Here is a 27844-nt window from a genome sequence, read left to right as displayed (position 1 = left end):
GGTATGTGGAAATGTAGTGTTAGAGAAGTATAGAGAAGTGGTGGCGTATCTATTGTTGTAGTATTATATATTGATGAATATGTGTGGTATTGGATTGATGGAGCGAGGAAGTGGTAAGTGAAGTTGGCTTGATGTTGAAATGTAGTGTTGGAGAAGTATAGAGAAGTGGTGGTGTATTTATTGTTGTAAAATTATTTAGGGATGGGTGCATTTATTCTTGTATTGGGAAACTGGTAAAGTGATGGTAGTTGTGTTGGTATTGAATTATGAGTAATTTGTGAGTAAGGGTTGAAGGTGTAATTGATGGCGGTTTGGTATGTTGAAAGATGGTGTGGGAGAAGTAGAGAGAAGTGGTGTATCTACTGTTGCAGTATTATTTATTGAGGTATAATTTATTAAGTCGTGGAGAAGTATGGAGAAGTTGTTAAGTTAAAGAAGGATTGATGGTATATTTTCATTGAAACCTGATGGCAAATTTATGTGATGGCATTGAATTGATGGAGCGAGTAAGTGGTAAGTGATGTTGGCTTGATGTTGAAATGTCGTGCTGGAGAAGTATAGAGAAATGATGGTGTATTTATTGTTGTAGAATTATTTATTGATGGGCTATTTATTGTTGTAGTGGGAAGATGGTAAAGTGATGGTAGTTGTGTTGATGTTGAAATGTGGTGCTGGAGAAGTATAGAGAAATGATGGTGTATTTATTGTTGTAGAATTATTTATTGATGGGCTATTTATTCTTGTAGTGGGAAGATGGTAAAGTGATGGTAGTTGTGTTGGTATTGAATTATGAATAACTTGTGAGTAAGAGATGAAGGTGAAGGGATGGCGGTTTGGTATGATGAAATGTGGTATTGGAGAAGTATAGAGAAGTGGTGGTGTATTTACTGTTGTAGTATTATTTATGGAGGTATTATTGATTAAGTCTTGGAGAAGTATGGAGAAGTTGTTAAGTTATAGAAAGACTGATGGTATATTTTCATGGAAACGGGATGGCAAATTTAATGCGGAGTGTGGCTGGATTTTTGAATTAGATTAGGTAGGGTTAAATATGAAGTGCAGTAACAGAGAAGTAGCACAAGGATAAAGTTGCAACATGAGCAGATGAATGTAAACAAAGTCCAGACTGGTGATGTAAGGGAGTGTGGACTCAGGAATCCGGAGTGTGTCAAGCAGAAGTACAATAGCGGTGAAGGAATGTGCCGTGACGGTAAGGATGAATGTGACGAAAGTGCTGAGTGCATAAGGACATATTTTATTTAAAGAACATAATTTGGAGTGGCAATAGATATATTTAGGGGAGACGATGGACGTGGCATGAAGGTACGGAGGATGACTACTGTGTTGACCCAAACTTTGTGGGTCAAGTTTCCGGAGTATCCAACGGACTTCATGGCATGTCCAAGGAGTACGTTTGGGGTTTATTACTATTATTATAATTTCCGTTTGTATTATTAATTTTATTAGGAATTTGTGTTGTCAATTTCTGTTGGTGGAATTTGGTGGCTTAGGATGAACATTGTTATTTTTCTCATTCAATGGATCGATTGGGTATTTGGTTACTGTGATCTGGAGAAAAATAATAATAATAAAGAATAATAAAGAATAAAGAATATTTTATTTGTATATATTAAAGTGTATTAAGAAAAGCGATGGGATATTTTTAGGCTGGTATCCAATATTCAGGAAAAGACACTCATATTTTCAACTAACTGGAGGAAGATTCTAGTCAGATCTGATTATTAAATATGTACCTTTCATTAGTACTACTTTTAGAAGGTCAACGTTTTGTCGAATCAAGGAAAATCATATCATGAAATAGTACTAAAGTTTATTTTTACTTACAGAGAATAACAATAGAAATGACACAGTACCGTACAACATATCTTCAGTGAGCATCACTTTGAAATAACTTACCAGTACGTCACAAATAACAGCATAAGAAAATAAACATAGTGATAATGGTAAATGTTTTATTGCGTGGTTGTCAGCTCTCAGGAAAATAATGAAACGACGACTTCGTGGACATGTTGGGCGAAGCGAAGTGAGGTACGCCTCATTGGTAATCTACAACCATCCTTTTCATGCTGCGTTTCAGAAAACTGATGATATTTTATGTATTTTTGTTCATGTTTGTTCATAACTAACTAGGTTCCCATGTAGTAATTTGTCCGTTTGATACATTTACCGGCCCAGAATGAATTTCGTGTGTTATTCATCAGTATGAAAATATAAACTATTTCACGTTGATTATATAGTTGATGATGTAGATGCCACACCTAAAAAACATAGAGAGTTTTCACGTTGGTTAAATCAGCATACATCCATAACAGTGTTGGGACTTTCATACTGGAGCTCACTTGAGGAACAGCTCATCGATAGGATACTGAGCGAATATTTTATTTCCCATTTCTTTGAAAAACTGTCCGAAAGCTTCTTCTGGAAGAGACTTCAGTGTTTCGAAGGCTTCCTTATGGTTCTCATTCAAGAACTTGTTGGTAGCGTCACCTAAAACAACACAAAATTTATTATAATCAACAAAATGACCATAAAAATAAATGTTTTAATATTATATGTAGAGCCTCTCAGATGGTAAACAAGTGATTAAGTTCCAAACTACATTCAGTAAAAGATTTAGTAGTTTAATTTTGCACTAACACATATAAAGTATTCAGCGACACAAGGATGGGAAACGGGTAGCATTTGGAACGTAGTGGCCACGGCCATGAAAAATTAAGGAGTTTTGCACCACCCCTCTATCTTGAATGTTCACTAGAAGATAGGAAAGCAGACCCATATTTTTTGTTCACCAACATAACAGCATCTGTAACGACTAATTGAGATGGTAGGTAGCTTCTCAGTTGAAATTGTAAGACCAGTAAGGGAGGACTGGAATCCTATTCTGAATAGTGTAGTGTAGTCTATGCTAGCAAGAAAAATTCCACGCCCTCATCATTACCCATATCAAGAAGGATTGTCCATGGTGGAAGTAGATTTGATATTTCTGTATTCAAATAAAACATTACTTTCGCTGAATTATAAAATAATTTTTCCGTAAGCAGATTACAGAATGACTAAGGAATCTAGGTGCAAGGATCGTGGGTGTGAGCAGGCATTAAGACGTGTGAGGGAAGAGTTAGAGTTTGAGAAAGATAATTAGGGTATTAACAGGGGACAGGAAATAAGGTAGAAATCTCCCTCAGACAATGTACAGGATACGGTAGGCGTATGAGTGTATGTATGTGGGGGGAGGGGAGGGAAGTTGTGGATGTCCGTGACAAATTAATTACTAACACAACAACTCGGTATGCACGTATTATAGCCTGGTGCCACCCACTGAACACAGTCCTTGAGGAAGTTGCATGACTTTTTCCGGCAGTGTAGTTGGAGATGTGCATATTCTGGTTAATGCAGCGCGGTCGAAACCACGAAAACTCACTTCAGGGCCGACAGTGGGGTTCGAACCCGCTATCTCCCGAATACTAGATACTGGCCGCACTTAAGCAACTGCAGCTATGGTGCTCGGTAGGGAGAAGTTTAAGGAAGTGGAGATTGTTATCAGTGACTGTGTAGGTGGGATTCTGACTGGAAAGTGATCGAGTATTTAAATGAGACTATGGAATGGTTATGTGGGGAAACTAGGAGTGAGATTTGTAGATAGATCCTAATGCATGGGTAGGAGGTAGGGTTCTCGGCTCAGATGACCTTCACTTGAACTGCAGTGGTACGTATAAGTTAGAAGGGTTCTAGAGAGGTAAGTTCAGGGAAACAAGGTGGGCTAGGGAACAGTAATGAGATTTCAGGGCGGTTGAAGTTATGTAAAGGTCACATAAAGTTGTTAGTGGTAAATGTAGAATTATTGTAAGGAAAGGAACAGAATTAATTTAATTGACATATATACAAGATACTGTAACACGAGTTAAATTATGGCTAAGAATGGAGATTACAGAAGCGGAAGTTTTCTTCCAGAGCTGGAGTGTTTACCGTAGAGATATGAGAGATTCGAAAGGAAAGGGAGTATTCATATCGGTGTACGAAAATTAAGTAAACAATGAAAAAATTAAGAATAAAAACCATGAATTTTCTGGGTGTAATGCTCATATCTAAAGATAATGGACAAACTTGATGTTTATGGGGTGTTATGTATTAAAAAGGATGACACTGACGTAGAATTATTTGATAAGATAATCAGCTATCTGAAAAACGACTCTGAAAGGGACGTGATTGTAGCGGATGTTCTACATATACCAAATGTTAATTGGAACGGTAATGATGACAGAAAACATGGCCAACAAATGGTTAAGTTAATCAGGGAAGAACAGATGAATCAGAAAGTGATGGAACCATCTAAATGTAAAAGTATTTTAGACACAGTGCTTAAAAAATCAGATGTACTCAATCGAGAAATTGAAGTATAGATTGTATAAGTGATCATGAAGCTGTTTTTGTTCTAGTTAAAATATATGTGATAGAAAGGAAGGTTGTAAAAGTAGAAATGTTAAGCAGTACCGTATGGTTGAATAAGCAACCACGAGGGAGTTAATAAAAAGCAACTATGGCCGGTGGAAAATCTATATAAATTAAGTTGTAGGGGTTCCACTGTCTGTAATTTCGTTTGTTTTGCCAATTTTTCAGATATATATCCGTTTTAGGTCAACTTAAAACCGAATCGGTGGTTTTTATTTTCCAGCGAAACGGCTAGATAGATCTCGACGAAACGTCACATTAATCTTGGGGGAGATTTTTATATGCATATGATTTAAAAATCTTTGAATAGGAAAATCTGAACAGTTTCCCTCCATTTTCTCTTATACTACTGATTTTCTGGAAAATCCGTGGATTGTACGTGAAACGTCTCTTCATTATAAACATTTTTTTTATGTTCACGATTTAGCTTACTCTTCAAACGACAGAGAATATGACCATTTTCTGCGGGTATCATGTTCTGGATTGAGTAACCGACAGACCGAGAACGAACATACAGGTTACTGTGGCAACGTATCTGACTGCTTGCAGCAGGGAAGTAACATACTGTCATTTTTGTCATCATTTCTGTAAACTCATGGTTGTTCCTTGGGTATAAAGAAAGAGAGACGTCAGTCGGCCATTCTGCGGGAAAATGGCGGAATGTCAATCCCCTGCGAACCATGTGACATTGCCGCGTTGGGGAGGCTTGCGCGTCCCAATGAAGCAGATAGCCGAGCCGCAGGTTCAACCATATCGGATGGGTATCTGTTGAGAGACCAGACTAACGGATGGTTCATTGAAAGGGGAGTAGCAGACTTTCGGAAGTTGCAAGGGCGGTAGTCTAGACGATTGACTGATATGGGCTTGTAATAATACTCAATATGGATTAGCTGTGTTGATACTGCTACATGGCAGAAAACAACGGGAAACTACAGCCGTAACTAGCTCCCGAAGACATGCATCTCTCTCTGTATGATTGATATACTGATGATCCTCCCGGTAAAATATTCTGGAGGTATAAAGGTCCCGCATTGGATCTCAAAGTGGGGACTGCATGAGAGGTGGAAATCAACAGGAAGATGGATACTGACATTCTGCGAGTTGAAGCGTGGAATGTTAGAAGTTTGAATCGTTGCAGTAGGCTAGAGAGTCTGAAAATGGATATGGATACACTAAAGTTAGATGTAGTAGGTATAAGTGAAGTACGTAGGCAGGAAGAGCAGGATTTTTGGTCAGGCAACTACCGAATTATCAACACAAAATCAAACAGGGGAAATGACGGAATTGATTTAATAATGAATAAGAAAATAGGGCAGCGGGTAAGCTACTGCACCCAGTATAGTGAAAGGATTATTGTTGTCAACATAGACACCAAGCCAATGCCCACCACAACAATGCAGGTCTATATGCCTACTAGTTCAACGGGTGATGAAGAAATCGAAAGAATATACAAAGAGATAGAAGATACAATACAATACGTGAATGGTGACGACAATCTAATTGTGATGGGAGATTGGAATGCAGTGGTAGGACAAGGAAGAGAAAGTAACAGAGTCGGAGTATTTGGACTGCGACAAAGGAATGAAATAGGAAGCCGGCTGGTTGAATTCTGCACCGATCATAATTTAGTCCTTGCCAATACTTGGTTCAAACACCACAAACGATGGCTGTATACATGAACGAGACCTGGAGACAGTGGAAGGTATCAAATAGACTTCATTATGTTTAGGTAGAGATTCAGAAACCAGGTGTTGGATTGCAAAACATTCCCAGGGCAGACGTGGACTCTGACCACAACTTGTTGGTCACGAAATGCCATCTGAAGTTGAAGAAATTGAAGATAGGAAGGAATGCAAGGAGATGGGATCTACACAAGTTGAAGGAAAAAGTGCGAAGGATTGTTTCAAGGAACATGTTGCACGAGGACTAAATGAAAAGGCTGAAGGAAACGCAATAGAGGAAGAGTGGACAGTCATGAAAAATGAAGCCAGTAAGGCTGCTGAAGAAATGTTAGGAAGGAAGAAAAGATCAACTAAGAATCCGTGGATAACTCAGGAAATACTAGACCTGATTGATGAACGACGAAAATACAAGAATGCTAGAAATGCAGAGGGCAGAACAGAATACAGGCGATTAAATAATGAAGTAGATAGAAAGTGCAAGGTAGCTAAGGAAGAATGACTGAAAGAGAAGTGCAAGGATGTTGAAGATTGTATGGTCCTAGGAAAGGTGGTTGCTGCATACAGGAAAATGAAGGAAACCTTTGGAGAAAGGAAATCTAGGTGTATGAATATTAAGAGGTCAGATGGAAAGCCACTTCTAGGGAAAGACGACAAAGCAGAAAGATGGCAGGAACATATCCAACAGTTGTATCAAGGTTAAGACGTAGATGATTTGTTTCTGGAACAAGAAGAGGCTGTTGATGCTGATGAAATGGGAGACCCAATTTTGAGGTCAGAGTTTGACAGAGCTGTGAGAGATCTAAATAGGAAAAAGGCACCTGGAATTGATGACATTCCCTCAGAATTACCAGCATGGTAAGGTTATTCCATCTGGTGTGTAAGATGTATGAGACAGGAGAAGTGCTATGCGATTTTCGGCAGAATGTTGTTATATCTATTGCCAAGAAAGCCGGTGCTGACAAGTGTGAAAACTACCGCACCATTAGTGTACTATCTCATGCTTGAAAATTTTCAACACGTATTATTACAGAAGAATGGAGAGACAAGTTGAAGCTGAGTTGGGAAAAGATCAATTTGGCTTCACAAGAAATGTAGGAGCACGTGAAGCAATCCTGACTTTACGTCTGATCTTAGAGGATCGAATTAAGAAAGACAAGACCATGTACATGGCGTTCGTAGACCTAGAAAATGCATTCGATAATGTTGATTGGACCAAGCTATTCATGATTCTGAAGCCGATTGGGATTAGATACTGAGAACGAAGGATTATCTACAATCTGTGTAAAAATCAGTCTGCAGTAATAATAATCGAGGGCTTTGAAAAATAAAGAGCAATCCTAAAAGGAGTGAGGCAAGGCTGCAGTCTGCCCTTTTCAATGTTTACATAGAACAGGCATTAAAGGCAATCAAAGAGGAAAAGGAATCACACAATCCAGGGAGAGGAAATCAAGACCTTGAGATTTGCTGATGATATTGTTATTTTATATGAGACTGCAGAAGATCTCGAGAAATTGCTGAATGGTATGGAGGAAGTCGTAGGTAAGTAGCACAAGATGAAAATAAATTAGTCCAAAACAAAAGTAATGGAGTGCGGTCGAACGAAGGCAGGTGTTGCAGGTAATGTTAGATTAGGAAAGTAAGTTTTAAAGGAAGTAGATGAATATTTTTACTTGGGTAGTAAAATAACTAACAATGGCAGATGTACGGAGGACATAAAATACAGACTAGCACAAGCAAGGAAGAGCTTACTTACGAAAAGAAATTTGCTCACTTCAAATATTGATATAGGAATTAGAAAGATGTTTCTGAAGACTTTCATCTGGAGCGTGGCATTATATGGAAGTGAAACATGGACGATAACTAACTTAGAAAGAAAGAGAATAGAAACATTTGGAATGTGGTGTTAAAACGTAGTACAAAAATATTTAAAATTGTTAAATTTGAATCAGCCTTGTCAATACACTTATCAATGAAAGAAAATTATTTATTCAACCAAACATGTTTCAGGAATACAACCATTCCCTTCATCAGTGGTCAGATCAAAGAATAAAACAACATAACACAATCTTTTGTTTTTACAATTCAAAGAAGTATTGTGTCCTAATAAATAATATCCATGAGTAAGGAAAACTTACGAAATATTATAAAAATGATCAATACATAACATTTTGTTGAACTGAATGAGAATACTATATAAATTTAAGATTTTCAAGTTTTTCTTCTTTTTGTTCCTTAATTGAGCATATGCTAGCCTATACAGAGGGGTATCTTTCGCACTTCTCTCAATTAAACTTGATTCAATTTTTTTGTTAATAAACTTAACCATGATAGGTTAATATTGTGTTTGGTCCGTATTGACTGGTCTGAATGTATAATATAACTATTTATAATAGTTTATTTAAATCCACCTTGATCAATACACTCATTAAATGAAAGAAACATTATAATTAAACCATACATGTTTCGGGAAATCTCAACCATTCCCTTCATCAGTGGTTAGATCAAAGAATAACACAATCTGACACAATATTTTGTTTTACAATTTGAAGGAGTATTGTGTCCCAATACATCATATCAAAGAGTAAAGAGAACTTATGAAATATTATAAAAATGATCAATACAAACAATTTTGGTTGAACTGAATGAGAACACTATACAAATTTAGGATCTTCAAGTATTTCTTCTTTTCTTCTTCTTTTTGTTCCTTAAATGATTATATGCTAGCCTAAACAGTGGGTTATCTTCTGTACTTTTTTCATTTAAACTTGATTCAGAATTACATTTTTGTGTAAGGTAAATTTCTAAATTTTCCAAAACATTCATCAGTTTTCCTTTTTTGGTCGAATGTAATAATTTCATGTCATTGGAAATGTCTGTAAATTTATGATTCTTTTCAACCATATGTTCTCCCATTGCCGAATCTCTTTTATGTTTGACTGCATTAACATGATCTTTGTACCTTATAGCCAAACTTCTTCCAGACTGTCCTATGTATCGTTGTTTACATGGTTGGCGTGTTAATTTGTAAATTCCTGATTTTTCAAATATACATTTATTCTCTAACTTATCTGAATTGAAAATAACCTTATTAGTATTATTATCCACTTTGCATGCAACATTGATGTTCTATTTCCTGAAAATTTTAGCCAGTTGATAAGAGTGCTTCTTTCGAAAAGTTATAACTGCAGATTTCTTTTTCTCTTTTCTCTTTTGGTTCATTTTTCACTTTATTTTTCATTCTATTAATAAATCTTTTTGAATATCCGTTGCTACGAGTGATTTGATAATAGAGAGATAAATATAATCCATTTTAATATAATCGAATTTTCAAAACAGATGACACACCTAATTATTACCGAGTTACGCAAGAAGATAACGCAATTATTGCGTCCTTCAAGCATACTTTGTTCATCAACTTGTTCAATAATCTTCAGAAGCATTATGAACATTGTGTGACATGTAGTGGCACATACTGTATCAACGCAAAACCCTTTCTATCCTGAATTATTTTTCTTAACAAAAAAAACATTTCACTGTTCTTACTGTGTTATTTGACTTTCAAATAAGATATTATGACTATTTTTAAAGAAATCCCCATTGTAATTATTGAAGTAATTATTATAGCCATATGGCAACTTTGGGGCATTGTGTCAAAGTAATAGGCACTCATTAAATTTTATATTCTTATTGCGCAGTTGGTATAGATCACAATAAACACGTCAATTAATATAGTAAAATAGTGAAAAAGTTAAAATTACAGTTGAATACATCACAATAAACACACAAATTAATATAGCAAAACAGTGAAAAAATTAAAATTACAGTTGAATACTAAATATGATGGACTAGTTCTTCTGAATTTTAACTAACGATTGTGAAATGGCAAGAAGGGGTCATTATTCCCATTCAAAATAAGCCAACCTTGCACGTCTTACACATCACCCTGGTGTAACCCACTTTACAGTTCCTGCACTTCTGTTTTTTTTTTTGGAATGTAAACTGGCCAGTGGCACAACACATCAGACCTCACATCAGAAACTGGCATGGCTACTTCTGGCCTTCTTTTCACAGTAGGCTGCAACTCTGAGCTTGGTTGACCTCTTTTCCGAATTTGTGACTTTCCTGCAGTTGTGAGTGAATTCGCAATCACACTCTGAAATTTCAACAATGAAAGTGCAAGGAGAATCAAAATTGTCTTTTCTCCACTTTGGATAAACTTTAATTTTGTCAATTGATGTTGATCCTGTATCTCTGGATGTTTGCTGCAGTTGTGTAGATGAACCGTTGATACCAGAAATGTCTATTACATCAGAATTATCTACTGCAGAAAGATTGGGCCTATGACAGTGCAGTCATATCTACTGAATTTGGTGGTTCATCAGTTGTAACACTCCTGCGAACAATATTCTGTTCTACTGTTTCAGGTTCATCGTCGTCAGTATCAAAATCTGATAAATCCCCATCAGGAATTACTGCCTCATTCAGGATACAGTCCAAATCTTTATGTGACAGTGGGAGGTTGGGGTTCTACCAAGAAAACCTCTCTTGTTAGGTTATGTGACGTCAAAAAATAACTCGTAACCTTAGTTTTAATACCAATGACCTATATGTACTAATAAAGAAATAATAATACAGTACAGTACACAGTACATTCATCAAGAAACTTGAATCATATGAGATAGGGGTATGAAAATCTAGAAGTAAACAAATGTGTACTACCTAATCTCCAATGACTGTAGTTGCCATATGGCAATAATTATTTTAGGAACTGCTTACAGTAAAATACATTAGAGATATGACTTCATTCATAGTAAAAATATAATTTAGAGTCTTTTACTGACATTTATATAATATTATGTAATGACTCATGCTTCAAATAAACTGTTTATTCACAGTTGAAAACGAAGCCCGCCATTCACATTCCATGTTTGAAGCAGCTGTTGGGACTTAAACAGAATACATGGAGCTCCAATAGTGTTACCAACTTCAGAACCACAATTATTTTGAAGAAATGATATCCAAGTGGCTAATATGGGCTAAAATAGCACGGTGATCAGTATAATATCGTTTCTGTAAAGGTTAAAAGTAATTGTTGCCATATGGTAGGTATGGGTAACAAAGGGTTAAATAATATTTCAATGTCGTTTGTTTTGCCGCATGCTGTATTGTACCGGTAACGGCGGTACAGACTAAGCCCCGTTATGAAAATCTTAAACTTACGTGTTATGCTCCGGTCCGCTTACGAAGAACTGACCGGGCAGCGAGCACCAGCTGCGCGCGTGTGACGTAGTGAGCGGGTGACGTCACAGCCTGCCCCGCTGCACTCCACAGCCTGGATTGATGCAGAATGTTCTACAAGTTTCGGATCAAATATAAATACGTGCTGCTTCGCTCAGCAGATCAGAGTGTGTCAGTGTGTCAGTGTGTGTTACAGCTTGTTATAGTGAGCAGCAGTGCGCTGCAGAATATGATACCAGTTTGCGGCCGGGATTTCTATAAGCACACTAGACTGTCGTATTCGCGCAGTCAGTTCGCGGGTGTGGTAACCGAACGTGAAGCCGCTGCTAAGTTTCAAGTTCGTGGACTTTAATATAGTCATGCTGAATGTGGACTTATTCAGATTTCCTTATATTGTGACAACCTTTTACTCCGATAGGACGTGAGGTGAATTGTGTATCGTCTGGACATTATTTATTGACTGTTACTCTATACGAGTGTCCAAGACCCGCAAATATCTTCGAATGTTCGAAATTGAAATTTGATGGACTTAAAACTGATTGCTCCTTGCCGAGGACTCGATACTTTAAGTTATAAACTGTATTTAATCCAAATTTAAATTACCAATCCGTAAATTGTGTCGACATTTTTAAACTGTGCAGGTGTGAACAGCGCATCTCTATTTTAATGAACAGTGCATTTCTACTCTAATGAACAGTGTATTTCAATTCTGGGCACATTTAGTTTATGAACAGTCAGTACACAGTTAATTTCGTCTTTTGGTTTCAACACGTGAACGAGTTTGATTCACGAGCGGAACGTCTTTATTTCATTTAAATTGAACAGTGCTTCAATGAACTAAGTAATGTGACATTACTTCACGTTGTAATAGGTGCAACGAACTTTAAATAACTTTAAACTGGACAATCAGTTCCGAGTGGACTTTACTTTGTGAATGTTTCTTTCACTTGACATGTGAAAAAGTTAAGTGACATTTCACCGAGACATTTTGTGTTTGGACTTTGTCAAAAGCATTTATAAACACTCTATCATCTGTGCAGAAGCAGCCGTTGCACTAACTCGCCCCAGAGCTGAACGATGTTCATTTATGTTCACCATTTACAAGGACTACCTCGACGCCATGGATCTTCAAAGCACCGAATAGATCTTCTAGAACTTCCATCGGGGGACGAATGGTGGTTCGTTGCTATGGAATGTGGAGCTGCCGGAATCCAAGGACATCGCCAGCCATAGGTCAAGGAACGTTTTCGACTGTATATGCTGTACAGAGGTGATATTAATTTAAATTTTTTTAATAAACTCTGAAACACAAGTTTTTAAGGTTTCTGTTAACAAACCCTCTCCCTCTGTGTGCACTTCAGCGACTGGTACACGCCCTGCGTCTCATCTCTACCAAAGTACTAAATTTACTGTTACAGAGGAGAGGGGTAGAAATTGGCGCCCCAGCCGTATCGGGGCCGATTTGGAGTACAGTAAAATTAGAAATTAGCGCTTCAGCAATATCAGAACTTAATTATGAGTGCAGTAGACATTAAATTGACACTTAACCATTCTAGACTCAATGTTGAAGTACTAGTAATAATTAAGAAGTGCAGTGATAGACAAAATCGCACTAAATCGTGTGACTTAGTAATTTAATTCAGATACATTTCCAGTGCTTTATGTGGAATAACTATTATTATTACAGTGAACTTTCTAACAAGATTTAACTTCTCCATAATAAGAAGTGTTATCAATGATATGGGATCATTTTTGTGTGTTAAATGTCTTGGAAATTTTTCTCTTTGAATGACTTTGAACATGAACTTTTAACCATTGGACAATAATGGTGATATCTGAATTTTTTTTCAAGTGATTTATGATTTTCTTGTTACTTGATTTAAATGCATTACCATCAAAATGGAAAATATTTTAGCTGCTATTGAAGCTCTTAAGATTAGCTTAAATGAACGTATCGCCAAATCGCATGCTCAAGTAGGTGCTGATTTACAAGCTCGTATTACCGAGGCTAATGCCGCAACTGCTCAAGTAGGTGCCGATTTACAAGCTCGTATTACCGAGGCTAATGCCGCAACTGCTCAATTAGGTGCTGATTTACAGGCTCGTATTAACGAGGCTAATGCCGTAACTGCTCAACTAGGTACTACTTTAGAATCTCGTATTACTGAGATTAACACTCGTATTAATGATATTAACACTCGTATCAATGAGACCAGTACCGCAACTGCAGCCAACTTAGAAAGTCGTATCACACAAGTAACTAAAATAATTAATACCAAGTTTACCGAAGTTAATGCTAATTTGGAAAATAGGCTTACTAAAGCTGGTTCTGAGATTGAAAAAAGATTCTCAGAAACTAATGCGAAGATTAATTCTAAGTTTACGGAAATAAACGAACGCCTCACCCATGACTTAGAAACAGTAAAACAGGACCTTAAACTACAAATAGTTGAAGACTTAAAAGCTTCTTTTCCTACCTCACATCAATTGATTAAGGAAGTTGAAAGCTTAAAGGCAGAATTCAAAGAATCTCATGGTCAGTTATCACAGGCACAAGCAAAAATAGCCTCTATTCAGGATAACATCCATGAATCTTTTAAGACTAACTTTCAGAAAATAAGTAATGAAGTCAATTTACTTAAGACAAAGCAAGAGGAAACAGATAAGCATGTAAAAAACCAATTAGATAGCGCACATACTCAAATCATTCGCATAGGCCGCGATGTAAATGAAGTGAAGCAGGACCTCGAAAAGGAAGTCCAGAGCGTGGAAAACTCCATCCGTGGGCAAGTTAAGACTATCAAGGTCGAATTGCAAGGAAAAATAGAGACGATTGATAATAGAATCTCTCAGGTGGAGAAGGAGGTGTCTACACACCAGTGTCAAGGGTCTAGTGGAGATACTTCTAGCATTTCCACAGTCTTAAAATTATCAGACGATAAACCTACAAAATTTTCCGGAAAGGAAGAGTACACAGCGAAAGAATTCCTTCTCAATATTGAAGAGTACTTTCAAGAAAATAAAGTACGATCCGATCATCAATTGAGGATAGCTTCTAGATTATTGGAGGGGAAAGCACTAAATTGGTACACAGCATTTAAATTTAACATTAAAACCTATGATGAGTTCAAGGAAGCCTCGTTGAAGAGGTTTTGGAATTCGGAAATTCAGCATTTGATTAAGTTACAATTATACTCTAGGAGATACAACACAGCTATTAATTCTTCACGATATTCTGATTTCCTCATTTCCCAATTAAAGAAGATGCAGTTCTTTGATCCTCCTTTGCCAGAACAGGAGTTAATACAGGTAATAACTTTACAATTTCCGGCGCATGTACAAGAAATTCTTGTGGCAGCCAATGTTCAAGACCTAGAACAACTTGATGATTTATTAAGGAAACTTGACACTGCACATACACAAAATCTACCTAGGGTTACTAAGACGAAAGAGGTTGCAACTAACCATGTCGAAGTTAATAACCCGCCAAGATCGAATCCCGAACCCCGTGAGGAAGTAGAACCACGGAGAGATCCGTTATCTCATTTCCGACGATTCAGGAGACGTCCATACAGGCAAAGTGCGCCTTATAGACGTAATCAAACGTGGAAGAAACCTACCGAATCGCTTACTCGAGATGGAGATTCGCCGAGAGCCGAGATCGAAAGAAGATGGAGAGAAACTCGCGAATATATCCAGAATCGAAACCGGGATGAAGGATTACCTGGCGCTACCTCTTTAGAATATCAAGAGCATGCCAGAAGACAGAACACGACGCCTGCGACCAACCTCGAATCGACAGGCGCAATTAAAAAAAAAACTCCGACAACACAACAATAAGATTGCCTGAAAACTGTAGTAGAGGGGAAATAATTTGTGTCACTAATATTAATTACTGGTACTTGGATGACTCGGATCTCTTGTATGAAGATCCCACTCCTACAACACCGAAGGTCCAACGAAGCCTTCCAGTTATTAGTATTACTTTGGATACCCTTTATGTAACTGCCCTAATCGATTCTGGAGCTCAAGCTTCATTGATGTCTGAGAGGTTAATTGAAATGTTGAAGGGAGGAGAAGACATGTTAGAGGATACCAGTCGCACAGATTAAAATTAAAGGGATAGTACCGGACAGGCATATCAAATGTAAATTTCAAGCTTTTGTTACATTTGACATTGAAGGTGTTCAGTTCGAGCATATATTCCTAGTCATTTCGCCGATGAAATTCAACGTCATCCTAGGGTCAGATTTCCTAGCCAAGTATGGGGGAATTATTGATTATCCTGCCAACGTCATACGATTTTTTAATATCGACTCTGTAGAGTTGCAGCTGGTAGACTGTAATAATTTGAAGTACCAAGGTCTGGGTACCCCATTCATAGAAGCCGGAGGCAAGATGAGCGATGCTTTGCCTGCCGATGAAATAGATTGCGAAGAGGGTAGACCCGGTCAAGAGGGACCCGTCGAGGGCCAGGAAGTGCCCATTTTTGAGGATATATTCGACGAAGGTCGTGATCACTTCATATTTCTCACCAGTGCGGCTGAAAGCCCAGAGTTCGATTCCCGCGTGGCGGAAGCAACTCGACAAATATTTGAGAAATTCCCTGAAGTTTTTGATGACAAACCAGGCGTTATTAGAGATTTTGAATACCAATTGAACGTCAAGAACACCTCTCCTTATAAAAAACGGCCCTATCCAGTTCCTGAGAAGTACCGAGAGGAAGCCAGGACTGTGATAAAGGAAATGAAAAAAATGGTATCATTTCTAAATGTGTCACTCCGTATCTAAATCCCTTGGCTATTGATAAGAAAACCAGCTGTTTCACATCCCGAACTTCGCATTTATGCAAAGTTTTGCCCACTTTATGTAGGACCATATAGGATTACAGAGGTTCTCGAGAACGCGGCATACAAAATCAAGAAACTGGATGGAAGCATCGAGGGTATTTACAATGCAGCCAACCTAAAGAAATATTTCAGGAGAGAATATCATTAAAAGAAAATCCTATCGAATTTTCTTTTCCCCAGGAGGAGGGGGAGATGTACCGGTAACGGCGGTACAGACTAAGCCCCGTTATGAAAATCTTAAACTTACGTGTTATGCTCCGGTCCGCTTACGAAGAACTGACCGGGCAGCGAGCACCAGCTGCGCGCGTGTGACGTAGTGAGCGGGTGACGTCACAGCCTGCCTCGCTGCACTCCACAGCCTGGATTGATGCAGAATGTTCTACAAGTTTCGGATCAAATATAAATACGTGCTGCTTCGCTCAGCAGATCAGAGTGTGTCAGTGTGTGTTACAGCTTGTTATAGTGAGCAGCAGTGCGCTGCAGAATATGATACCAGTTTGCGGCCGGGATTTCTATAAGCACACTAGACTGTCGTATTCGCGCAGTCAGTTCGCGGGTGTGGTAACCGAACGTGAAGCCGCTGCTAAGTTTCAAGTTCGTGGACTTTAATATAGTCATGCTGAATGTGGACTTATTCAGATTTCCTTATATTGTGACAACCTTTTACTCCGATAGGACGTGAGGTGAATTGTGTATCGTCTGGACATTATTTATTGACTGTTACTCTATACGAGTGTCCAAGACCCGCAAATATCTTCGAGTGTTCGAAATTGAAATTTGATGGACTTAAAACTGATTGCTCCTTGCCGAGGACTCGATACTTTAAGTTATAAACTGTATTTAATCCAAATTTAAATTACCAATCCGTAAATTGTGTCGACATTTTTAAACTGTGCAGGTGTGAACAGCGCATCTCTATTTTAATGAACAGTGCATTTCTACTCTAATGAACAGTGTATTTCAATTCTGGGCACATTTAGTTTATGAACAGTCAGTACACAGTTAATTTCGTCTTTTGGTTTCAACACGTGAACGAGTTTGATTCACGAGCGGAACGTCTTTATTTCATTTAAATTGAACAGTGCTTCAATGAACTAAGTAATGTGACATTACTTCACGTTGTAATAGGTGCAACGAACTTTAAATAACTTTAAACTGGACAATCAGTTCCGAGTGGACTTTACTTTGTGAATGTTTCTTTCACTTGACATGTGAAAAAGTTAAGTGACATTTCACCGAGACATTTTGTGTTTGGACTTTGTCAAAAGCATTTATAAACACTCTATCATCTGTGCAGAAGCAGCCGTTGCACTAACTCGCCCCAGAGCTGAACGATGTTCATTTATGTTCACCATTTACAAGGACTACCTCGACGCCATGGATCTTCAAAGCACCGAATAGATCTTCTAGAACTTCCATCGGGGGACGAATGGTGGTTCGTTGCTATGGAATGTGGAGCTGCCGGAATCCAAGGACATCGCCAGCCATAGGTCAAGGAACGTTTTCGACTGTATATGCTGTACAGAGGTGATATTAATTTAAATTTTTTTAATAAACTCTGAAACACAAGTTTTTAAGATTTCTGTTAACAAACCCTCTCCCTCTGTGTGCACTTCAGCGACTGGTACACGCCCTGCGTCTCATCTCTACCAAAGTACCAAATTTACTGTTACAGTATAAACCTATAAAGGACCCGAAGAGCTGTTGGGAGATCGGAGAAGCATTTTCTTTTCTTCATGAGCGTTCAAGTTCCCTGGAATCTCTGACAAAGAGATAGAGTTTGTAAGTCGAAAACGCGTAGATTGGTTATTGGTTGGTAAGAAGACATGAGCTGAGGTCAGTCGTTGCCACAAATGTTATTCCACCAGACAACATAGCACTCCAACATGATATGTTCATTCTAAGCTCCAGGATTCGCCTAGATCTTCGCATGGAAACTCTCGAAACCACGGATTAACGTATTAAATGCTGGATATTCAACCAGTATCACGCACGTGATGGGCACAACGAAACCTGATGGCAGTTTCATTAACAAGGTATTGTGGTGGAATGAACATGAGGAAGACGCCATTGAGGTAACAAATTAACTTAAAAGTCCTGACTGAGGCCAGATATCGACGAGGATGACCAGCCATACAAACAGTCGATGCAAAAAGGGGTAGTGTCAAGTGCAAAAGAGGGCCACTATAAGAGTGTCTACAATCAGCTGTATACACAAGAGGGTGCTGCAAATACTCCCATTAGGAAAGATACGCCATCGATTTGTGCATCACATTTGAGCACGCCATGACTATAAAGTAAAGTATGAAAAATAGGAACTGCTACGAAAATTAGACGTTGGAAGGGACATTCTGAGACCACATGTAACGAAGAATTTTTCACACACACTTATACCAGCGGCGGAACTTGTTCTTGAACTGCTCCAGACATCACTCCTGAAGAGTTGCCAAAGCTATCAACAAAATGAAAAACAAAAAGACGACCGAACCAGATAACCTTCCAGCTGAAGTACAGAAGCTGCTGGAGCCTGAGGCAGCTTAGTTTCTGGCAGAAGTGTTCAATACAGCATTGACGAATATAAAGACCCTTCCACATGGCTTACGAGCATTGCAGGTCCAATATGAAAAAGTAAAATCAATATCAGAGATTCGTCCAGTTATAAACAAGTCCACCTGTCTCACCACACAATGAACATTTCCGAATGTATGCAAGGCGCACGTCTTTGCGATATTGTCAATGTTGCTCCAAACCAAAGCGGTAATGTGAAAGACAGAGGAATAATAGATACCACACATGCCACACGCCTCCTCCACCAATATCAACGGAAACCATTCCACGTGGTACAGGTACTTGAAGGCAGAGACTGGTTCCAAAAAGGACATTCCAGGAATTATAAATGATCAAGCAGAGTGTATATTTGAGGAAGACAGAAGTATATAGTCATCAGTTTGTAAAGATAGTTGGGTGTAAGTATAATGACCAGGTAGAGGAGGTGACTAATACTGGTGAAGTAATTAAATTTTCCTTTGATAATAAATATATTTACAAACAGTACAAACGTTGAAAGCTGGACAATAAGCCAGTATTGATAATATTTGTGGGGATATACTAAAGGCAATGGAGTGGTGTATATTGTCATATCTAAAATATTTATCGATTACTGAGTGCATTAATGAGCTATACCGAATGAATGGAGACTTGCTACAGTACAACAGTACCCCCTGCGTACAAAGAAAAGGGTGATGAACATTAAGCGGATAACTACAGGCCAGTCAACTTGACGTGTGTTACATGTAATCTTTGGGAGAGCAATATTTTTGATTAAATTAGAGACATTTATGAAATTGCTAATTGGTTTGATAGAAGGCAGTTCGGGTTTGGAAAAAGGTTATTCCTGTGAGGTTCGACGTGTAGGATTTCAGCATAATATAGCAGATATTTTACATTCAGGCGGTCAATGTGACTGTATTCCTATTGACCTATCCAAGGCCTTTGGCATTTAGATAATGAAAGATTATTGACTAAACTGAGGCCTATTGGAATAGAAAAAATGTGACTAAATGGGTGGCTAAATTTCTCAAAAAACAGAACTCAGAGAATTAGCGTAGGTGAAGCATTATCTGCTCTTGTAATGATTAAGAGAGGTGTCCCGCAGTTTTTGGACTTCCGTGTTTTCTTTTATATGCAAATGATATGAGTAAGGAACTGGATTCAGAGATACGGCATTCTGCGGATGGAGTGTAATAAATAAGTTACAGGATTGTGAGCGATTTCAAAAAGACCCCATGGGGATCTCACTGTAAGTACTAACGTGTTAATAAAAGAAAAGTTCTTAATTGGGGTTAATCACACAAACGGGTTTGTAAATAACGGTTACAGATCTCTCCATATTGTTGTGAAGGTATTTAGTGGTCGTAGTAAAGTTGTAAAGGAGATGGTGAATTAGTCAATGGTTAGATCCCAGTTAGAATATGGTTCTAGTGTATGGGACCTTCACTAGGATTACTTGATGAGAGAACTGGAAAATATTCAAAGGTAATCAGCACAATTTGTTCTGAGTGATTTCCGACAAAGAGTAGAGCTACGAAAGTGCTGCAAACTTTGGGCTGGGAATACTTGGAAGTAAGGAGACGAGCTGCTTGACTAAGGGGAGTAATTCGAGCTGTAAATAGAGAGACGGCTTGGAATGACATTAGTAGACGAATAAGCTTGGGTGCAGTTTATAAAAGTAGGAAAGATCATAAAATGAAGGAAGATAAAGTTGGAATTCAAAAAGACAAATAGGGGCAAATAATATTTTGTAGGAAGAGGAATTAGGGATTGGAGTAATTTATCAAGAAAGATGGTTGATAAATTTCCAACTTCTTTGAAACCATTTAAGAACAGATTAGGTGAAATACTGATTGGGAATCTGCAACCTGGGCGACCGCCCTTGGCCGTCTCATAAGAGCCTATGTATAGCAGCCATCCTATGCAATTAGATAGCCGCCATCTTGCGCAAGCGCCCTTGGCCGTCTCCTAAGAGCAGCAGCCATTTTGTGCAAGCACCCTTAAGCCGTCTCATAAGAGCCTATGTGTAGCCACCATCTTGTAGAATTAGATAGCTGCCATCTTGCGCAAGCGCCCTTGGCCGTCTCATAAGAGCCTATGTATAGCAGCCATCTTGTGCAAGCGCCCTTAAGCCACCTCATAAGAACGTATGTATAGCAGCCATCTTGTGCTATTAGATAGCCGCCATCTTGCACAAGCGCCCTTAAGCCGTCTCATAAGAGCCTATGTATAGCAGCCATCTTGTGCAATCGCTCATAGCCGTCTCATAGGAGCCTATGTATAGCAGCCATTTTGTGCAATTAGATAGGAGCCATCTTGCGCAAGCGCCCTTAAGCCGTCTCATAAGAGCAGCTGCCATCCTGTAGAATTAGATAGCCGCCATCTTGCGCAAGCGCCCTTGGCCATCTCCTAAGAGCAGTAGCCATCTTGCGCTAGCGCCCTTAAGCCATCTCATAAGGAATGTATATAGCCGCCATCTTGTGGAATTGGCGTCGGGAAGGGCATCCGGCAAAAACTTTATTTTTTTAAATTTTTTTATTATTTGCTTTTACGTCGCACCGACACAGATATGTCTTACGGCGACGATGAGATAGGAAAGACCTAGGAATTGGAAGGAAGTGGCCGTGGCCTTAAGGTACAGCCCCGGCATTTGCCTGGTGTGAAAATGGGAAACCACGGAAAACCATCTTCAGGACTGCCGACAGTGGGGCTCGAACCCACTATCTCCCGATTACTGGATACTGGCCGCACTTAAGCGACTGCAGCTATCGAGCTCGGTCCGGCAAAAACTGAGGTTAGGCTCCTCCATGTGGTTAGGTGTGCTCTCTTATGCTAATTTCCATTGCCATACTACTGAAATAACGTCTCGAGAATATCCATTGCCATACTACTCAAGATAGCGTCGGGAAGGGCATCTGGCCGTAAAACTGATGTTAGGCCCCTCCAAGATAGCGGCTCTGAGGTTAGGCTTGCTGTATTACGCGTAAAAAGTAAGGTTAAGCCCCTCCAAGATAGCGTCTGTGAGGTTATGTTCGCTCTCTTAGGCGTAGCTAGAGGTGGGTTGCGCGTGGCGGCCATCTTGCGCATTAGCCCATGGCCCAGGTTTATGTTCGATGCACCCAGCTCCTTTATCAGAATTCCATCAGCAATGCTCGATGTGCTGTAGGAATCTCTACACCATTCACGTCCCAAGTTGGCGTGCATCATGGGTGGGCTTTATCTCCGCTATTGTTCTTCCTTTGCATGGACACTATGACTGCGGAGTTGCAGACACCACATCCTTGGATTCTGATTTATGGTGTCGATATCATGGTCTCCTGCGAATCTCTATTACATCAACTAGTCCAATGCTAAAAACGTGACTTGGAGTGTGATGGAGTACTTGGAGTGTGGAGAGCAAGGAAATGGGTCAATTAACATCAACGGCGTCGATCTTCCTGAAAGAAATCAATTTAAATATTTGGGTTCGATCATCGTTTCAGATTGCGACACACTTCCATTAACACAGTAAACGCAAACTGGATGAAGTGGCGTCGCCAAGTTGCTGGAGTCCTTTTTGATCGAAGATTCCATTATATTTAAAATCAAAGATTTATGGAATGATCGTTACTTCAGGGGCACTATACGGGACGAAAAGATAGCTATTTAGTCACAAAATAACGTGAATTGCATCTCTATGCTTGTTGTACTCTTTTGTTGTAGTTGTTGTTATTGGGTTGTTTTAATTTTACTTGATTATAACTTGTAATGTTAAGCTAGTAGTCAGCTCAACCAGCTTGATCTTCGATCAAAAAGGACTCCCGCAACTTGGCGACACCACTTCATCCAGTTTGCGTTTACTGTGTTAATGGAAGTATGTCGCAATTTGAAACGATGATCGAACCCAAATATTTAAACTGATTTCTTCCAGTAGCTTTGTAGTTGTTGTAGTATTGTAAGCTGTAGTTTTAAGCACTGGAAATACTTAAGTTGTGTGTGAAATTGTATACGGTGATGCTGGATTAGAATGTTAAATTACTAGTATTTCTTGTAATATTTCCTTCCCATGAAATTGCTTGTTGTGCTCTTCTTGTTGTAGATGGTGTTGTTGGGTAGGTTTTAATTTACTTTATCATCACTTGTAATGTTAAGCTAGTAGTAAGCTCAACCTATAGTACTGTAAGACGTAGTGTTAAGCACTGGAAATACTTCAGTTGTATGTGAATTTGTGTATGACGATGCTGGATTTAGAATCTTAAACTAGTAGTATTTCTTGTAATATTTTCTTTCCTTGGAATTGCTTGTTGTACACTTGTTGTAGTTGTTGTTGTTTGTTAATTATGTTTCAACATTACGACAAAGATTAGAAGTCATCGAAAGCAAAGTGTAGAATAGCGGAACCTGTGACTATGTGGGTAAGACGCTGGGGAGAAATAATAATAATAATAATAATAATAATAATAATAATAATAATAATAATAATAATAATAATAATAATAATAATAATAATAATAATGTCCGCCTCTGTGGTGTAGTGGTTAGCGTGATTAGCTGCCACCCCCGGAGGCCCGGGTTCGATTCCCGGCTCTGCCACGAAATTTGAAAAGTGGTACGAGGGCTGGAACGGGGTCCACTCAGCCTCGGGAGGTCAAATGAGTAGAGGTGGGTTCGATTCCCACCTCAGCCATCCTGGAAGTGGTTTTCCAGGCGAATGCCGGGATGGTACCTAACTTAAGGCCACGGCCGCTTCCTTCCCTCTTCCTTGCCTATCCCTTCCAATCTTCCCATCCCTCCATAAGGCCCCTGTTCAACATAGCAGGTGAGGCCGCCTGGGCGAGGTACTGGTCATACTCCCCAGTTGTATCCCCCGACCAAGAGTCTGAAGCTCCAGGACACTGCCCTTGAGGCGGTAGAGGTGGGATCCCTCGCCGAGTCCGAGGGAAAAACCGAACCTGGAGGGTAAACAGATGATGATGATGATGATAATAATAATATATTAAAAAAGGTAAGGGTTATTCTGCCCGAAGGCAGGTCCGAACCTCCGCAGAGGTGCACCTGAGCCGGAGTTTACGTGCGGTAGGGTGGCCAGTTCCTTTCCGCTCCTCCATTCCCTTACCTCCCACCAACAGCGCGTGGCAACCCAGCCAACTCCTGACCACGCCCAATGTTGCTTAACTTCGGAGATCCCACGGGATCCGGTGTTTCAACACGGCTACGACCGTTGGCAATAATATATTGGTTGAGTTAATTTAATTTGCTGCGAGACAATGAGAGGGTGCCACCACAGGTATTTAACGTGACAACAATATAATAATTATATACTAATATATATTATTCTTCTTATTATTATTATTTGGTCTCAGCGACTTGGCGACCTGCCTATCAATTCCGACATTCTGATTGTGCTGTCTAGCAATGAAAGCGGAATTCAATTGGACGGTGCAGTGGTTGAGTTAATTTAATTTGCTGCGAGGCAGTGAGAGGGTGCCACCACCATAGGTATTTAACGTGATAACAACAATGACATGGAATATCATCTTTTTGACCATCCTTCAAAAATCAACTACTCTGGCTGGAATCGAAGCCGCGAACTTGGGATCGTACGTCGCATGCACTATCATTGATACAGCGAGGCAATTGTCAACGTGTAAATATTCGTAAATAAATTGAACATTCAAAAAGGTAAAGAATGAGAGGGAGAGATGTCCGGAAATTAAAAGCCCCCTTCCCTTCCTAGATATGTTCTTGTTAGTTTCAGTTTCAATTATAGCTGCAACGGCATGGAAGCCGCTGAGGTATTGATGGTGTTTAGTGGTCATTCAACGCACGATTAGTAAGTCTGGGTGTTATGGAAGGTTAGTTATGTTAGTTTTCCTACAATAACAATTTCTGGCTCGGGGATGAAAGCAACGGTTTTATCTATATCCGCCGGCCTCGCGGTGTAGGGGTAGCGTGCCTGCCTTTTAGCCGGAGACCCCGGGTTCGATTCCTGACCAGGTCAGGGATTTTTGCCAACATCTGAGGGCTGGATCGAGGTTCACTCAGCCTATGTGATTACAATTGAGGAGCTATCTGAGTGCGCGATGGCGGCCCCGGTCAAGAAAGCCAAGAACAACGGCCGAGAGGATCCGTCGTGCTGACCACACGACACCTCGTAATCTGCAGGCCTTCAGGCTGAGCAGCGGTCGCTTGGTAGGCCATAGTCCTTCGGGGCTGTTGCGCCATGGGGTTTGGTTTGGTTTTCCTATCTATATCCACATAATTTGCAATTATGTTATGAGAATTCAGTCAGCCCATACAGATGGGCAGACAGGCGTTGTGTAAATTGATTAACCAAGCGGGTATGTTAAAAGGTCCAGATCATGTGGCTATAAACTTACATTCAAGGGATGGTGGGTTTGAACCCTACCGTTGGTAGCCCTGAATATTTTTCTGTGGTTTACTAGTTCAAACAGTTCAAATACCGGGGCTATAATTTAATTAAGGCCACAACCGCTAACTTCGCAGTCCTACCTCTTTCCTATCCCATCGTTACCGAAAAGTTTCTTGGGTTAAGTGGCATTAAACTGAAAAAAAAAAAAGAAAGCAAACGCCAGATAAGTTTGGAACTTAACCACGTGGTGACCAACGGGAAGACCCATATTTAAAAAAAAAGTCTAATTACACAGCACTGAAAATTATAATTTCCGATCAGGGAGACAGTGCCTTCAAACCTCACTATCAGCAACCCTGAAGACGATTTTCCGCAGCTTCCCTTTTTATACCAGGAAAATGCTGGAGATGTACCTTAATTAAGACCACTGCCGATTTCTTACCACTCCTACGTCGCAATAAGACCTATCTGTGACGATGTGAATTAAAGCAAATAGTAAAGCAATAAAAATGTATAATTTCTAAATTAATCTTGAAAGACGAGTTCTAATCCTTAGGAATCAACCTGATCAAGGTAAACATTGCACTTTCTAAATAGACTTTTCAGGAAGACCAACGAAAAAAGAATAAATTATATAGTTACTTAGGCCTACCTAGAGTCTTATCACCGTTGAAGAGATTGGTGAAGTGCGACTGCCCTTTGTCAACTTCGATGGTCCATTTGAGATCCTCAATGGGTCTGTACTCTTGGCCATCTTTCTGAATGGTTTTTGTTCTAATTGAAGCAATGGTTCGAACTCCAGCTGCAACGAAAAAAAATACATTTAGTTACGAACCTCAAGGGAATATGGATGTGAAGAATCATTAAAAAACACATTTTCGTATTTCACGCGTTTGAATCCAAAAATGTAAAATGTATGTAAATTATACTATAGTAACAAAAGTGTATTTAAACACACACACACACACACACACACACACACACACACACAGCTGTCAGCTAGCATTACATTTCCGAAACACACGTATTTTTCTCAGGAATTATAAGAGCTTTTTATTACAAGTTGTTTTATGTCGCACCGACACAGAGAGGTCTTATGGCGACGATGGGACAGGAAAGGGCTAGGAGCGGGAAGGAAGCGACCGTGGCCTTAGTTAAGGTACAGCCCCAGCATTTGCCTGGTGTGAAAATGGGAAACCACGGAAAAACATTTTCAGGGCTGCCGACAGTGGGGTTCGAACCCACTATCTCCCGAATACTGGATACTGGCCGCACTTAAGCAATTGCAGCTACCGATCTCGGTAATTATAAGAACTAGAGAAATCAATGTCAATACACTTAGATTATATAACTGCCTAAAATCTACAAGTAAAACTTGCAAAAAATGTACTTTTCCCTAAAATATATATAGTATGGCAGAAAACCCCTCCAAATTTAAGACGAAAAATATTTTCTTTTCGAGAACCCATTTTACCAGGAGTAAAATACGTTTTGGATAGACTTGTAATTATGTATTGTAGGCAGTGGCGTAAAGTAAGTAAGTAAGTAAGTAAGTAAGTTCTTCCGTGTAAACTGAACCTTAAATTGAGACAGAAATTTGAATTTTTAAGTGTCATTTAACGTTTTTGTATCCTTATTGAATCTTCGATTTCTCCGGTTTTAATATATTTTTTTCGTCGCATCTTAATTAGATTATTTCAACATTCTTTTATGTTTAATGACCATAAAATTCTAATGTGAGAATCGTATTGTGCCTAAAACGAGTTAAATGGGATTTTAAAACATTAAGAAAAGGTCAAAATGGTTCATTTCGTAATCCGTTAATAGAAATCTACTTTTTCTCGAGTCTATGTTGTGGAACTTCCAGTTATTTTGATTGCACATGCCTTGTAGACAACTTCCAGTATTTAGGTAGTGTTCTGTCATCAGGGAATACCATACATCAAGAGATTAGTAACAGAATACAGAAAGCTTCCAGATCTATCACGCTGTACGTCAAATACTTTGGTATGAAACATTTCCGTTAGTTTCCAAGATCAGCTTGTACAAAATATATCTAGTACCTATACTGACGGTCCGCCTCTGTGGTGTAGTGGTTAACGTGATTAGCTGCCACCCCCGGAGGCCCGGGTTCGATTCCAGGCTCTGCCACGAAATTTGAAAAGTGGTATGAGGGCTGGAACGGGGTCCACTCAGCCTCGGGAGGTCAACTGAGTAGAGATGGGTTCGATTCCCACCTCAGTCATCCTGGAAGTGGTTTTCCGTGGTTCCCACTTCTCCTCCAGGCGAATGCTGGGATGGTACCTAACATTAGGCCACAGCCGCCTCCTTCCCTCTTCCTTGCCTATCCCTTCCAATCTTCCCATCCCTCCACAAGGCCCCTGTTCAGCATAGCAGGTGAGGCCGCCTGGGCGAGGTACTGGTCATTCTCTCCAGTTGTATCCCAGACCAAGAGTCTGAAGCTCGGGGACACTGCCCTTGAGGCGGTAGAGGTGGGATCCCTCGCTGTGTCCGAGGGAAAAGCCGACCCTGGAGGGTAAACAGATGATGATGATGATGATGATGATGATGACCTATACTGACGTATGGTCTGGAAGCAGCAACACTTACTGGACCAACAAAGAGTCGTCTTCAGGCAACAGAAATGAAGTTTCTCCGTTCTTGTCTACAAAAAACAAAAATTGATAAAATAAGGAATGTGGATA

At 39.5% G+C, this 27844-nt stretch overlaps 1 protein-coding gene across 1 annotated transcript in view; it reads right to left on the bottom strand.

The window, feature by feature from the left end:
• Nucleotides 1–1811: 1811 nt before the first annotated feature.
• The window catches only part of LOC136874856 (protein takeout), a 177689-nt gene continuing 151656 nt past the window's right edge, over nt 1812–27844 (bottom strand). The window contains exons 6-7 of the mRNA XM_067148538.2: nt 25792–25941; nt 1812–2508 (exon numbers count right to left, since the gene is read on the bottom strand). Coding sequence (XP_067004639.2) covers nt 2357–2508; nt 25792–25941 — 302 coding nt within the window. The 3' untranslated portion in view covers nt 1812–2356. The remainder of the gene's footprint in view (nt 2509–25791; nt 25942–27844) is intronic.

Source organism: Anabrus simplex, chromosome 5 (assembly GCF_040414725.1).
Source record: "Anabrus simplex isolate iqAnaSimp1 chromosome 5, ASM4041472v1, whole genome shotgun sequence".
Lineage (NCBI taxonomy): Eukaryota > Metazoa > Arthropoda > Insecta > Orthoptera > Tettigoniidae > Anabrus > Anabrus simplex.
The sequence above is the reverse complement of the archived record's forward strand: the minus strand, read 5'-3'. Positions and strand labels throughout refer to the sequence as shown.